We start from the raw sequence: 16,023 nt of genomic DNA, 5'->3' as shown, positions 1-16,023 counted from the left end.
GGCATCAAAGAATATCGTGAGAAGGCAGGTGTACAGGGTTGAGTGGGATCTGGGATCAGCCATGATGGAATGGTGGAGCAGACTCAATGGGCTGACTGGTGTAATTCTGTTCCTATGTCTTATGGCCTTACGGGCCTGAATGAAAATGTAGATGGGTTTGTTAGTAAGTTTTCAGATGATACCAAAATTGGTGGAGTTGTGGATAGTGTAGAAGACTGGGAAAGAATACAGCACAATATAGATCAGTTGCAGATATGGGCAGAGAAAAGGCAGATGCAGTTTAACCCAGATAAATATGAGATATTGTGCTTTGGTAGGGCAAATGCAAAGAGACAGTACACAATTAAGGGCAAGAACCTTTAACGGTGTTGATGAGCAGAGAGATTTTGGGGATCCAAGTTCATACTACCACCCTACCAGGGATAGGGTTCCTCTTGTCCTCACCTACCACCCCACCAACCTTTGCGCCCATCACATAATTCTCCGAAACTTCCGCCATCTCCAATGGGTTCCCACCACTAAGCATATCTCCTCCCCCTCCCTCACTTTCTGCTTTCCCCAGGGATTGCTCCCTATGCGACTCCCTTGTCCATTCGTCCCTCCCCACTGATCTCCCTCCTGGCACTTATCCAAGTGAAACAAGTGCTACACCTACCCCTACACTTCCTCCCTCAATACCACTCAGGGCCACAAACAGTCCTTCCAGGTGAGGTGACGCTTCACCTGTGTGTCTGTTGGGGTCATTTACTGAATCAGGTGCTCCTAGTGTGGCCTCCTGTACATCAGTGAGACCCAACATAGATTGGGAGACCGCTTCGCATAGTCCGCTTGTTTTAGCATGATCTCCCAGTGGCCACCCACTTTAATTCCACTTCCCATTCTGATACATCCATCCGTGGACTGCTCCACAGTCGGGATGAGCCAACTCTTAAGTTGGAGAAACAGCACGTACATTCTGTTTGGCTAGCCTCCAACCAGATGGCATGAACGTCGATGTCTCAGACTTCCTGTAATGCCTCCCCCACCATCCAACTTCTCCATTTCCCATCCCTTATTCCCTCTCTCACTTCATCACATCATTCAACTTCCCAGCTCTTTGTCCCTCACCCTCCTGGTTTCACCTACCACCTGGTGGTTCCCTCTCCCGCCACCTTTTAAATCTACCACTACACCATTTTTTCCCAGTCCTCTTTTCCATAGACGCTGCTGAATTACTTGAACATTTTGTGTGTGTTACATGGATTTCCAGCATCTGCAGACTTTCTCTTGTTTGAAGGTGAGAGGGAGTAGGTTTAAAGAGGATGGGAGGGGTAAATTTTTTTAAAACTCAGAACTGTGGATGCTTGGAATGTGCTGCTTGGTATGGTGGTAGAGGCAAATACATTGGAGGCTTTCAGGGATGTTTGGAAAGGTACATGGATGCAAGGAAGATGGTGGGATACTGTATGGGTTGGAGGGAGCAGTGTTTGTGATTTGCTTTTTATCTGGTAACACTATTGTGGGCTGAATGGCCTGTTCCTGTGCTGTTGTCAACAGCACATCACAGGATGGGTCTGATCACAGCCTTGTAAAGCACATGCCCCAGGTTCCATGGGAACATTTGGCAAGTCAGACTATATCTGAGAAGTTCCCCCCATCACAGGACTGGTCATCATGTTACCATGTGTCCTTTCTGTACTCATCCCCAGACAAACTGTATCCAGTCTTTTCAGTGCCATGAGACCAGCTGGGGAGGAGACGGGGTTACATCTCAACACCACACCAGTATCTTGGCCAGAACTCCTCCCTCCCACCCCAACCCTGCAGTCCCCTTACACTAAAATTGCTTCCTAATTTGGCCCAGAGTCCCAAATTACAGGAGGCAGAAGTAGGTCTACGTACAAACACAGTGCCAGTTCCCAGTACACAGCACATTCAGAAGATCCTTGAGCTTCATTATTTCAAGTTTGTTTAATTGTCATTCGACCATACCCCTGAATACAGCTAAATAAAACAGCATTCTACCAGGGTTAAAGTACAAAACACAGAACCAAGACACACAGCACATATAATTATGAAAGCAGAAAAACATTTACCAAAAAAATTAAAAAATAATATAGCCCAAGTCCCTGAGTGTCACAGCCTTCAGATTGATGGTGCATGGATGGTATCCTGGAGCCTCATTTCTGCAAGAACAGTTTTTCATATCATCAGTGTTTGTCTCCCACCAAGTGAATACTGACGGGAGGGGCCAGTCTCCAACCCAGTGCGGAATCCAGCAGCACACGTCCAACTCCAGCATCTCTTCCTTCTGTGGCCACAGCAGAGTCAGACCTGCAACAGGAACAGATCTCTCACCCCTCCCCACCTGATGTGGCTCTGCAGGACAGCAGTGGGAGTGCTGTTCACTGGAGCTGAGGAACATCCATGGTACCCTGCAGTCACACAGCTTGACCCAACAACTGAAAAAGCACGAGTAGTGGGGTAAGGGAGTTAGAGGTTCCTAAGCCTCACTCCTGTGGAGCTGGTGTGTGCCTGTGTCAGGGGAGTAGTGAGAAGTTCATGAGACACCAAACAGTGGGGCAAGGTTGGAGCAGACAGCCCCTTGTAGGGGTAGAGGTTTCTGATCCCTGTGTCTCTAGCTACGGTTAAGCCACATGTTTGAGTATCTGTCAGACAGCTGATTTGAGTCTTTTCAGGGGAGTGATGAGAAGTTCATGAAATATCGGGTGTGTGATAAAGCTGAAGTAGACACAGCCCTGTATGGAGGTAGAGATTCCTGTTGCCTGCGTCTGTGTAGCTACAGCAAGGTTGGGCATTCGTCAGTCAGCTGTGTGAGAGACACCAAGCGGTGGGGTAGAGTTGGAGCAGACAGCCCCATATAGAGGTGTGTAGCTGTGACGCCACAGCTGGCAAGTCATCCACAAGACACCAAGCAGCGGGGTAAGCTCAGAGCAAACAACCCCGTATAGAGGAGAGAGGTTGTTGCATCCTGCACCTGCGTGGCTTCGGCGGAGCTGCAGCTGATGTGTACATGTGTCAGGGATCTGGTGGACTGTTCATGAGACACCAAGCAGTGGGGAAAAGCTAGGGTCAGTCAGCTCCATATGGAGAAGGTTTCCTGTGCCCCACACCTTTAACTGTGGTAAACTGCGTGATTTGGCTGTTGGTACACACTCTCAGGGGACTGGTGAAAAGAACTCCGTGATCTGCTGAGCCACATTTGGTCCGGTTACCGGCTCCAGCTCCTCTTGTGTAGCAACACTGAGCTGCTGGATACTGGGGAACCGACAGAGGAGATTCATGGCTTTCACCTTCCCGACTCCAGGAATCTTCTGGACGGAGGCGAGGATCCCAGCGTCAGACAAAATAGAGCGGCTGTTACGCAGAAATGGATTGTGGTCCCGGTCCCTACTCTCCTCATGTACCTGCACAAAGAGTTGAGGTTAGCTCACCCTCCAGCATCAGCCTGTTCCACACAGCAATGCCTCACAAAGACCTTTATGCTAACTGGGGTGCCCTGCAGTTCTTGGAGCTTCAGATGGGAGAACTGTACCACAGAACCAAATGAGAAGTGAGGGGCAAGTTTGTATTTATTTATTTTTACATAGCATGGCAGGTGCCTGGAATGTGTTGTCGGGGGTGCTGGTAAAGGCAGAAGCATTGGGGATATTTAAGGGACATTTAGATAGACACACGAATGAGGAAAATGGAAGGATATGAACATTGTCTATACAGAAGAGATCAGTTGGCCATTTGATTACCAATTTAACTGGTTTGGTACAACATTGCAGGCCAAAGGGCCTGTACCTGTGCTGTACTGGTCTATGTTATAACCACAGTGTTAACCAGTTTCCAGGAGAAATCGCGAACAGATCAGACCTGGACCAGAACACAGGAATTCCAACCACACCAGGCCATATTTAGGGTAAATGCATGCAGGTTTTTTCCAGAGGTTGGACGAGACTAAAACTAGTAGTCATAGACTGAAGGTGAAAGGTATTTAAGGGGAATCTGAGGGGGAACTTCACTCAAATTGTGGTGAGACTGTGGAACAATGTGCTAGTGGAAGTGGTGGGTGTGAGTTTTAATTTCAATACTTAAGAGAAACTTGGATAGGTACGTGGATGGGATAGGCATTGAGGGCTATGGTCTAGGTGAAGGTTGACAGGACTAGATTAATAGCTTAGTCATAGAACACTACAGCCCATCTAGTCTGTACCATGTATACACGTAAATAAGCAATAGAACTCATCCCTCATTCTTAAAAAAGTCTGTAATTACCGTTACTAATTCATCAATGATAATCACTGCTCAAAATTACCAAGGCACAAGGGAGAATTTTTTTTAGATCAGCAGCAGTATGGGCACACACTCTCAGAAAGACTTGTTACCCCTGCTCCAAGCCCTAGTGTACATAGGAGTGGTGGTTGTAATATAGTTCCCTCCTAATCATCACTGTTTCTCCAGCTCTGCTCTCCACTCAGGGTTCCCACCTCCACACCCTGCAGTCTTCAGGAGGAGTCACTGCCCTGTGACATTAGCCATCCCTCCACTGATCCTGCTCACCGTTTCCAACCATTCCTGATGATGGAAGAAACAAGATTTGGGTAAAGAGGCTGAACACTGCCTCCACACACGGGCTAGAGACGTGCCCACTCAACATGCACCGAGCTCGGCTCAAGGGAAGGTCACTTACCAGCTGGGCAATGAGCTGTGAAGCCTCAGACTGACTGGCCACAGGTAACAGCGTCAGGCCCAGTTCCAACACGACAAATTTCTGCACTCCAGCAAAATATTGCTCACTCAGCCGAGTCTTCTCCACTAGCACTATCCCGTTCAACGTACTCGCCTGGTTTCAATGGGGAAAGGGGCAGATGGAAGGATTTTCAATGCCTTGTTGTACAGCACAGAAGCAGGCCCTCCAGCTCACTGTGACCATCTCACCCTCCTATCCTCATCCCACTTGCTCACATTAATTTCACATCCCTCTCTGACCAGCTTTTTCAAGCATTTGCCTGTTACTGGTTTTGTCTCCAATGATTCCTAAGTTACCTATAAAAAGCAGTAGGTTGCCTCTGTGCAGGGTTCAGCACACACTGAAAACCATCCGGAACCCCTAGTGATCTGTGCTGCACTCTCAGCAAGTCCTGTTCTCTGGGTGCCTGCCAGTCTTTGTGGATCAGTCCAAAGCAGTTCCTTTTCCAAGCAGTATGTCTGATCAACAGTCCACCCACTAACCCACCTCTCTACATCCCAACCACCACCACTTTATCATTTCCTGTCAGAGTCACCTTATGTACAGACACTCCTGGTCTGGTCTTGTGTATTTATATTAATTATGTTTTTATTATTATTGTATTACTTTACTTAGAGTTTTTTGTGTTGCATCAGATCCGGAGTAACAAATTATTTCATTCTCCTTTACACTTACACACTGTAAATGACACTAAGCAACCTTAAATCTTGAACACTGAAAATATTAGTGCATGATTTGAGGAGGGACTGTGTTAATTAAACTACAACCAAATAGAGGGGTGTGGGGACATTGGGGAAATGGTGGGAGGCCAAGATCCTACTGAATGGAATACATTCCAGAGACTGAACACCTTTTCCTCCTTTAAATTTAAATCCAGCTAGATTTCATTAGGAGTTTGAGGAGATTTGGTTTGTCACCTAACACACTCAAAAACTTCTATAGATGGACTGTGGAGAGCATTCTGACAGGCTGCATCACTGTCTGGTATGGGGGGTGAATATTCCGACAGGCTGCATCACTGTCTGGTATGGGGGGGGTGAATATTCTGACAGGCTACATCACTGTCTGGTATGGGGGGGGGTGAATATTCCGACAGGCTACATCACTGTCTGGTATGGGGGGGTGAATATTCCGACAGGCTGCATCACTGTCTGGTATGGGGGGTGAATATTCCGACAGGCTGCATCACTGTCTGGTATGGGGGGGGTGAATATTCCGACAGGCTACATCACTGTCTGGTATGGGGGGGGTGAATATTCCGACAGGCAGCATCACTGTCTGGTATGGGGGGGGGTGAATATTCCGACAGGCTGCATCACTGTCTGGTATGGGGGGGGGTGAATATTCCGACAGGCTGCATCACTGTCTGGTATGGGGGGGTGAATATTCCGACAGGCAGCATCACTGTCTGGTATGGGGGGGTGAATATTCCGACAGGCAGCATCACTGTCTGGTATGGGGGGGTGAATATTCTGACAGGCAGCATCAATGTCTGGTATGGGGGGTGAATATTCCGACAGGCAGCATCACTGTCTGGTATGGGGGGGTGAATATTCCGACAGGCAGCATCACTGTCTGGTTTGGGGGGGGTGAATATTCCAACAGGCAGCATCACTGTCTGGTATGGGGGGGTGAATATTCCGACAGGCTGCATCACTGTCTGGTATGGGGGGGTGAATATTCCGACAGGCTGCATCACTGTCTGGTATGGGGGGTGAATATTCTGACAGGCAGCATCACTGTCTGGTATGGGGGGGGTGAATATTCCGACAGGCAGCATCACTGTCTGGTATGGGGGGGTGAATATTCCGACAGGCAGCATCACTGTCTGGTATGGGGGGTGAATATTCTGACAGGCTACATCACTGTCTGGTATGGGGGGGTGAATATTCCGACAGGCTGCATCACTGTCTGGTATGGGGGGTGAATATTCCGACAGGCTGCATCACTGTCTGGTATGGGGGGGTGAATATTCCGACAGGATGCATCACTGTCTGGTATGGGGGGGGGGTGAATATTCTGACAGGCTGCATCACTGTCTGGTATGGCGGGGCTACTGCACAGGATTGAAAGGAGCTACAGAAAGTTGTAAAATTAATCAGCCCTATCTTGGGTACTAGCCTCCATAGTATCCAAGACATCTTCAACGAGTTGTGCCTCGGAAAGGCGACGTCCATTATTATCAAAATGGATGGGATGAGAGAGAAGCAAACAACAGCACATCCCCTCCCGATGACCTTAATGCATTCTATGTATGTTACCCAGGACATGCCCTTGTCTCACTGTTACCATCAGGTCGGAGATACAGAAGCTTGAAGGCACACACTCAGCGATTCAGAAACAGCTTCTTCCCCTCTGCCATTTGATTCCTAAGTGGACATTGAAACCTACGACACTACCTCACTTTTATTGTTTCTGTTTTCGCAATATTTTTAATTTAATGATTTAATATACATTTATACTTGTTAGGAAAGAAAAGGTGAATTACCAAAGGAAGCTGGTGACTAATATCAAAGAAGATTCTAAAAGCTTTTTCAAGTATATGAAAGGTAAAAGAGTTGAGGGTAAATATGGGACCAATACAAAATGATGCTGGAGTTATCGTAATAAGATGCAGAGATGGCAGAGGAACTGAATGCGTATTTTGCAAACATGAGAAAATCTGCAGATGCTGGAAATTCAAGCAACACACACAAAATGCTGGTGGAACATAGCAGGCCAGGCAGCATCTATAGGAAGAAGTGCAGTCAACGTTTTGGGCCGAGACCCTTAGTCAGGACTAACGTAAAAAAGAGATAGCCAGAGATTTGAAAGTGGGAGGGGGAGGGGGAAGACCCAAAATGATAGAAGATGGGGAAGGGGAGGGATGAAGCCTAGAGCTGGGAAGTTGATTGGCAAAAGGGATAATCAACTTCCCAGCTCTTGGCTTCATCCCTCCCCATCTTCTTCTATCATTTCAGGTCTTCCCCTCCCCCTCTCAAATCTCTTACCATCTCTTTTTCCATTAGTCCTGACGAAGTGTCTTGACCCGAAACATCAACTGTACTTCTCCCTATAGATGCAGCCTGGCCTGCTGCGTTCCACCAGCATTTTGTGTGTGTTGTGTATTTTGCATCAGTCTTCACAGCGGAAGACATCTGCAGCATACCGGACACTCAAGAGTGTCGGGGAGGTGAAGTATGTGCAGTGAAAATTACGACTGAGAAGGTGCTGAGGAAGCTTAATGGTCTGAGGGTGGATAAATCTCCTGGACCTGATGGAATGCACCCTCGGGTTCTGAAGGAAGTAGCTGGAGAGATTGTGGAGGCATTGATGATGATCTTTCAAGAAATGATAGATTCTGACATTGTAACGGATGACTGGAAAATTGCAAATATTACTCTGCTTTTTAAAAGGGGTGGGAGGCAGCAGAAAGGAAACTATAGACCTCTTAGCCCGATATCAGTGGTTAGAAATTTGCTATAATCGATTGTTCGGAATGAGAGGGTACAGAGTACCCGGAGGCACATGACAAGATAGGCCAAAGCCAGCATGGTTTCCTGAAAGGAAAATCCTGCCTGACTAACCTACTGCAATTCTTTGAGGAAATTACAAGCAGGGTAGACAAAGGAGATGCAGTAGACGTGGTGTACTTGGATTTTCAGAAGGCCTTTGACAAGGTACCGCATGAGGCTGCTAAGCAAGTTAAGAGCCCATGGAATTACAGGGAAGTTACTAGTATGGATGGAGCATTGGCTGATCAGCAGAAAGAGAGTGGGAATAAAGGGATCCTATTCTGGCTGGCTGCAGGTTGCCAGTGGAGTTCCACAGGGGTCTGTGTTGGGACCGCTGCTTTTTACGATGTATGTCAATGATTTGGACTACGGTATTAATGGATTTGTGGCTAAATTTGCCAATGATACAAAGATAGGTGGTGGAGCGGGTAGTGTTGAGGAAACAGAGAGCCTGCAGAGACTTAGATAGTTTAGGGGAATGGAAAAACTGGCAAATGGAATACGATGTTGGAAAGTGTATGGTCATGCACTTTGGTGGAGGAAATAAACAGGAAGACTATTATTTAGATGGGAGAGAATTCAAAATGCAGAGATGCAAAGGGACTTGGGAGTCCTTGTGCAGGATACCCTAAAGGTTAACCTCCAGGGTGAGTTGGTTGTGAAGAAGGCAAATGCAATGTTGGCATTCATTTCTAGAGGTATAGAATATAAGAGCAGGGATGTGATGTTGAGGCTCTATAAAGTGCTTGTGAGACCACATTTGGAGTATTGTGTGCAGTTTTGGGCTCCTTATTTTAGAAAGGATATACTGACATTGAAGAGGGTTCAGAGCAGATTCACGAGAATGATTCCAGGAACTCAGCGAATACTTTACTTAAGTATTCACTATGGAAAAGGATCTTGGTGATTGTAGTGATGACTTGCAGCAGACTGAAAAGCTTGAGCATGTAGATATTAAGAAAGAGGATGTGCTGGAGCTTTTGGAAAGCATCAAGTTAGATAAGTCACCGGGACTAGACAAAATGTACCCCAGGGAGGTGAGGGAGGAGATTGTTGAGCCTCTGGTGATGATCTTTCCATCATCAATGGGGACGGGAGAGGTTCTGGAAATTGGAGGGTTGCGGATGTTGCTCCTTAATTCAAGAAAGGGAGTAGAGATAGCCCAGGAAATTATAGACAAGTGAGACTTATCTCAGTGGTTGGTAAGTTGATGGAGAAGATCCTGAGAGGCAGGATTTATGAACATTTGGAGAGGTATAATATGATTAATTAGAGGTATAATTATGTGTTGGCACGTGGCCCAGTGGGCAAGGCATCAGACTAGTAACCTGAAGGTCACTGGTTCGAGCCTCAGCTGAGGCAGTGTGTTTGTGTCCTTGAGCAAGGCACTTAACCACACATTGCTCTGTGACGACACCGGTGCCAAGCTGCATGGGTCCTAGTGCCCTTCCCTTGGACATCATCGGTGGCGTGGAGAGGGGAAGGCCTGCAGCTTGGGCAACTGCCGGTCTCCCATACAACCCTGCCCAGGCCTGCACCCTGGAAACTCCAGGCGCAGATCCATGGCCTCTTGAGACCAACGGATGCCACCACAATATAATTAAGAGTAGTCAGCATGGCTTTGTAAAGGGCAGGTCGTGCCTTATGAGCTGATTGAATTGTTTAAGGATGTGACTAAACACATTGATGAAGGAAGAGCAGTAGATGTAGTGTATATGGATTTCAGCAAGGCATTTGACAAGGTACCCCATGCAAGGCTTATTGAGATAGTAAGGAGGCATGGGATCCAAGGGGACATTGCTTTGTGGATCCAGAACTGGCTTACCCACAGAAGGCAAAGAGTGGATGTAGACGGATCATATTCTGCATGGAGGTCGGTCACCATTTGAATGCCTCAGGGATCTGTTCTGGGACCCTTACTCTTCGTGATTTTTATAAATGACCTGGATGAGGAAGTGGAGGGATGGGTTAGTAAGTTTGCTGATGACACAAAGGTTGGAGGTGTTGTGAATAGTGTGGTGGGCTGTCAGAGGTCACAGCGGGACATGGATGCAAAACCGGGCTGAGAAGTGGCAGATGGAGTTCAACTCAGATAAGTGTGAAGAGCTTCATTTTGGTAGGTCAAATATGATGGCAGAATATAGTATCAATGGTAAGACTCTTGACAGTGTGGAGGATCAGGGGGATCTTCGGGTCCGAGTCTATAGGACGCTCAAAGCAGCTGCGCAGGTTGACTCTGTGGTTAAGAAGGCGTACGGTGTATTGGCCTTCATCAATCGTGGAACTGAATTTAGAAGCCGAGAGGTAATGTTGCAGCTATATAGGACCCTGGTCAGACCCCACCTGGAGTACTGTGCTCAGTACTGGTCACCTCACTATAGGAAGGCTGTGGAAGCCATAGAAAAGGTGCAGAGGAGATTTACAAGGATGTTGCCTGGATTGGAGAGCATGGCTTATGAGAATAGGTTGAGTGAACTCAGCCTTTTCTTCTTGGAGCGATGGAGGATGAGAGGTGACCTGATAGAGGTGTACAAGATGATGAGAGGCATTGATTGTGTGGATAGTCAGAGGCTTTTTCCCAGGGCTGAAATGGTTGCCACAAGAGGACACAGGTTTAAGGTGCTGGGGGGTAGGTACAGAGGAGATGTCAGGGGTAAGTTTTTTTACTCAGAGTGGTGAGTGCGTGGAATGGGCTGCCAGCAACATTGGTGGAGGCTGATATGATAGGGACTTTTGGATAGGTACATGGAGCTTAGAAAAATATAGGGCTATAGGTAAGCCTATTAATTTCTAAGGTAGGGACATGTTTGGCACAACTTTGTGGGCCAAAGGGTCTGTATTGTGCTGTAGGTTTTCTGTGACTTTATGAAAGGTTTACTGTATGAGGAATGTCTGGCACTCTTGGGCTGTATTCCCTGGAGTTCAGGAGTATGGTTGGGGGTGGGGGAATCTCAGAAACATTGCGAATGTTAAAAGGCCTGAACAGATTAGATAAATATTTCCCATGGTAGGAGATTCTAGGACAAGAGGGCACGATTTCAGGATTGAAGGACTGAGATGTTGACTGACATTTAGAACAGAGATGCGGAGAAATTACTTCGGTCTAAGGGTGGTAAATCTGTAGGATTTGTTGCCACAAGCTGCTGTGGAGGCTAAGTCATTAGGTGTATTTAAGGCAGAGGTAGATGGGTTCTTGATTAACCAGGGCATCAAAGGGTATGGGGTGAAGGCAGGGGAGTGGGGATGACTGGAAGAATTGGATCAGCCCATGATTGAATGGCGGAACAGACTCAATAGGCCAAATGGCCTACTTATGTTCCCTCCTATATGTTATGGTCTTATACTTACTGTAATTGAGTTGCTTATTTATTTTTTCCCCCAAGACCATAAGACATGGAGCAGAATTAGGCTATCTGGCCTAGTAAGTCTGCTCCACCATTCAATTATGGCTGATCCTTTGTTATCATGTATTGGATTGAACTGCTGCTGCTAAGTTAACCAATTGCATGACATATGCCAGTTGTAATAAACCTGTTTCTGATTCTGAAATGTTTCTCTGAACTTGACAGAAACAGGCAATATCTTGGCCCAAGAGAAACTATTCTTACTTACATTCCGAAATTGCACAAGTTTCTTCTTGTAACTATTTCCAGCCACGAGGTCTGCCTCAGAAATGTACAAGACACAGAGTCGTTTGGAGAGGTGGAAATCGACCAGGCCCAAACCATCCTCAAAGACAACAGTAATCCTGCCTGGAGCAAAGAGCATGTGAGACCACACAGTCAGCCACGTTTCTGAGACTGAAGGGACAGCGTAGAGGTGGAAGTGGGCTGAGAGAAGAGACAGCGGGGTGAAGGGAGGACACAGGAGTGACGCAGTGAGAGAGGGTGAGGGAGTTGATACAATTGTAATGGAAATCACAGAGACACAATGAGATTTTAATTCAGAGTGCTGTAGATAGGAGGCCTCAGCAGGAAAATGGCCTAGACCACTGGGTTGGGTTAACAGGGCCAGGTCAAGGGCTGGAGAGAGAAAGAGGCATGTGAGGTTTGTTGTGGAAGGAGCAGTTCTGCTGGTCTGTTAAGAGTCTTTCCCACTTACCCTGACAGCCAAGAGCCAGCTCTGAACCCCTCCACTTCTCATTCACAATCACGTGTCCAAAGGGAACTGCGCTGGCCCCTGCTCGGACCGGAGTGTTACACACACTCAAATTCAGTAATGCATCCATGGAACCATCACCCGGTGAACGTGGCTCTGCAGAACACGTCCAGCAAACTGGCACACGTGGCTCCTGCGGAACAAGCCTAGGAAATAAACAGAAATACAAACGGATGGGATGAACATTGGCAACAACAGCACAGCCCCTCCCGATGAACTTAATGCATTCTAGCTACATTAGGAATAGAAGCAGATTGGTACGTCACCACCCCCAGCCTCCGATGCACATGAACCCATGGGAAGCATTGGGCCTGGTTATGTCCCTGGGTCCTGCACAGATCAGCTGGTGAGTGTATTTGCAGACATTTTTAACTTCTCCCTGCTTCAGTCTTTAAGAAGAACACTATCATCCTGGTACCCAAGAAAAACAAGGTAACATGCTTTGACAACTAATACTTCCTATTATGAAGCATTTCAAGAGTCTGGTCATGACACACATCAGCTCCAGCTTTCCAGATAACCTCGCCCCACTGCAATTTGCCTGTTGACGGTAGACACCATCTCCCTGGCTTTACACTCATCACTGGTGCATCTGGAATGTGAAGACACCAACATCAGACTATTGTTTATTGACTATAGTTCTGCCTTCAACACTAGAATTCGAAGAATTCATCAACAAACTCCAGACCTTGGGAGTTAATGCTTCCCTCTGCAACTGGGTCCTCAACTTTTGGCCAACAGATTGCAATCAGCAAGGGCAGCAATCAACAACACCTCCATCATGATTATTCTAAACACTGGTGCTCCACAAAGTTGCGTTCTCAGCCTCCTACTTACCTCCTTGTGGTAAACTATGTATACCTGTCTGGACACGCCCCCCTGCTGACTGCTCCTGTGGCTCTTCCCACAGACCCCTGCTGACTGCTCCTGTGGCACCTCCCACAGACCCCTGGATAAATGTGATTGGGGCACTGCTCCTCCCTCAGTCTCCGAGATGTCGTGCTCCCTTTTTGCTGCTAATTAAAGCCTATCGTATCCGAGACTTATTGATGGTGCATCACTCCTATACACTCATGACTGCGTGGCCTGATCCTGCTCTAAGTTCATCTACAAGGGAGATGAAGGGAGGGTGTGTGTGGGGGATCTGGACTGTGAGAGATGAAGGGAGGGTGTGTGTATGGGGGGGGGCCTGGACTGAGAGATGAAGGGAGGGTGTGTGTGGGGGGGTCTGGACTGAGAGATGAAGGGAGGGTGTGTGGGGGGGTCTGGACTGTGAGAGATGAAGGGATGGTGGGTGTGGGGGGGGTCTGGACTGAGAGATGAAGGGAGGGTGTGTGGGGGGTGTCAGGACTGAGAGAGATGAAGGGAGGGTGTGGGGGGGTCTGGACTGTGAGAGGTGGAGGGTGGGTGTGGGGGGGTCTGGACTGAGAGATGAAGGGGAGGGTGTGTGTGGGGGGGGTCTGGACTGAGAGAGATGAAGGGAGGGTGTGTGTGGGGGGGTCAGGACTGAGATGAAGGGAGGGTGTGTGTGGGGGGGTCAGGACTGAGATGAAAGGAGGGTGTGTGTGGGGGGGTCAGGACTGAGATGAAGGGAGGGTGTGTGTGGGGGGGTCAGGACTGAGAGATGAAGGGAGGGTGTGTGTGGGGGGGTCAGGACTGAGAGATGAAGGGAGGGTGTGGGGGGGGGGTCTGGACTGTGAGAGATGAAGGGAGGGTGTGTGTGGGGGGGGGGTCTGGACTGTGAGAGATGAAGGGAGGGTGTGTGTGGGGGGGGGTCTGGACTGAGAGAGATGAAGGGAGGGTGTGTGTGGGGGGGGTCTGGACTGAGAGATGAAGGGAGGGGTGTGTGGGAGGGGTCTGGACTGAGAGATGAAGGGAGGGTGTGTGGGAGGGGTCTGGACTGAGAGATGAAGGGAGGGTGTGTGGGAGGGGTCTGGACTGAGAGATGGAGGGTGTGTGTGTGGGGGGTCTGGACTGAGAGATGAAGGGAGGGTGTCTGGACTGAGAGAGATGAAGGGAGGGTGTCTGGACTGAGAGAGATGAAGGGAGGGTGTCTGGACTGAGAGAGATGAAGGGAGGGTGTCTGGACTGAGAGAGATGAAGGGAGGGTGTCTGGACTGAGAGAGATGAAGGGAGGGTGTCTGGACTGAGAGAGATGAAGGGAGGGTGTCTGGACTGAGAGAGATGAAGGGAGGGTGTCTGGACTGAGAGAGATGAAGGGAGGGTGTCTGGACTGAGAGAGATGAAGGGAGGGTGTCTGGACTGAGAGAGATGAAGGGAGGGTGTCTGGACTGAGAGATGAAGGGAGGGTGTCTGGACTGAGAGATGAAGGGAGGGTGTCTGGACTGAGAGATGAAGGGAGGGTGTGTGTGGGGGAGGTCTGGACTGAGAGATGAAGGGATGGTGGGTGTGGGGGGGTCTGGACTGTGAGAGATGAAGGGAGGGTGTGTGGGGGGTCTGGACTGAGAGAGATGAAGGGAGGGTGTGTGGGGGGTCTGGACTGTGAGAGATGAAGGGAGGGTGTGTGGGGGGGTCTGGACTGAGAGATGAAGGGAGGGTGTGTGGGGGGGTCAGGACTGAGAGAGATGAAGGGAGGGTGTGTGTGTGGGGGGTCTGGACTGAGAGATGAAGGGAGGTGTGTGGGGGGTCTGGACTGTGAGAGATGAAGGGAGGGTGTGTGTGGGGGGGGTCAGGACTGAGAGATGAAGGGAGGGTGTGTGTGGGGGGGTCTGGACAGAGATGAAGGGAGGATGTGTGGGGGGTCTGGACAGTGAGAGATGAAGGGAGGGTGTGTGGGGGGGTCTGGACTGAGAGATGAAGGGAGGGTGTGTGTGGGGGGGTCAGGACTGTGAGAGATGAAGGGAGGGTGTGTGTGGGGGGGTCAGGACTGTGAGAGATGAAGGGAGGGTGTGTGTGGGGGGGGTCAGGACTGAGAGATGAAGGGAGGGTGTGTGGGGGGGTCTGGATTGAGAGATGAAGGGAAGGTGTGTGGGGGTCTGGATTGAGAGATGAAGGGAGGGTGTGTGGGGGGGTCTGGACTGTGAGAGATGAAGGGAGGGTGTGTGTGGGGGGGTCAGGACTGAGAGATGAAGGGAGGGTGTGTGTGGGGGGTCTGGACTGTGAGAGATGAAGGGAGGGTGTGTGGGGGGGTCTGGACTGAGAGATGAAGGGAGGGTGTGTGGGGGGGTCAGGACTGAGAGAGATGAAGGGAGGGGTGTGTGTGTGGGGGGTCAGGACTGTGAGAGATGAAGGGAGGGTGTGTGTGGGGGGGGGTCTGGACTGAGAGATGAAGGGAGGGTGTGTGGGGGGGTCAGGACTGAGAGAGATGAAGGGAGGGTGTGTGTGTGGGGAGTCAGGACTGTGAGAGATGAAGGGAGGGTGTGTGGGGGGGTCTGGACTGAGAGATGAAGGGAGGGTGTGTGGGGGGTCAGGACTGTGAGAGATGAAGGGAGGGTGTGTGTGGGGGGTGTCAGGACTGAGAGATGAAGGGAGGGTGTGTGTGGGGGGGGTCAGGACTGAGAGATGAAGGGAGGGTGTGTGTGGGGGGGTCAGGACTGAGAGATGAAGGGAGGGTGTGTGTGGGGGGGTCAGGACTGAGAGATGAAGGGAGGGTGTGTGTGGGGGGGTCAGGAC

General features: G+C 49.3%; 1 protein-coding gene across 2 annotated transcripts in view; it reads right to left on the bottom strand.

Moving 5' to 3' along the window:
• Positions 1-1,931: 1,931 nt before the first annotated feature.
• Positions 1,932-16,023, bottom strand: part of LOC140740895 (Fanconi anemia core complex-associated protein 24-like) — a 194,050-nt gene continuing 179,958 nt past the window's right edge. The window contains exons 2-5 of one of the 2 annotated variants that reach the window (XM_073070506.1): positions 12,334-12,536; positions 11,845-11,984; positions 4,679-4,831; positions 1,932-3,407 (exon numbers count right to left, since the gene is read on the bottom strand). In XM_073070506.1, the coding sequence (XP_072926607.1) occupies positions 3,159-3,407; positions 4,679-4,831; positions 11,845-11,984; positions 12,334-12,460 (669 nt within the window). In that variant the 5' untranslated portion in view covers positions 12,461-12,536 and the 3' untranslated portion in view covers positions 1,932-3,158. The remainder of the gene's footprint in view (positions 3,408-4,678; positions 4,832-11,844; positions 11,985-12,333; positions 12,537-16,023) is intronic. The other variant, XM_073070507.1, reaches the window with a different exon arrangement.

The sequence above is a fragment of the Hemitrygon akajei genome, chromosome 17 (genome assembly GCF_048418815.1).
Source record: "Hemitrygon akajei chromosome 17, sHemAka1.3, whole genome shotgun sequence".
NCBI lineage: Eukaryota > Metazoa > Chordata > Chondrichthyes > Myliobatiformes > Dasyatidae > Hemitrygon > Hemitrygon akajei.
This window is presented reverse-complemented; position numbering and strand designations above follow the sequence as displayed.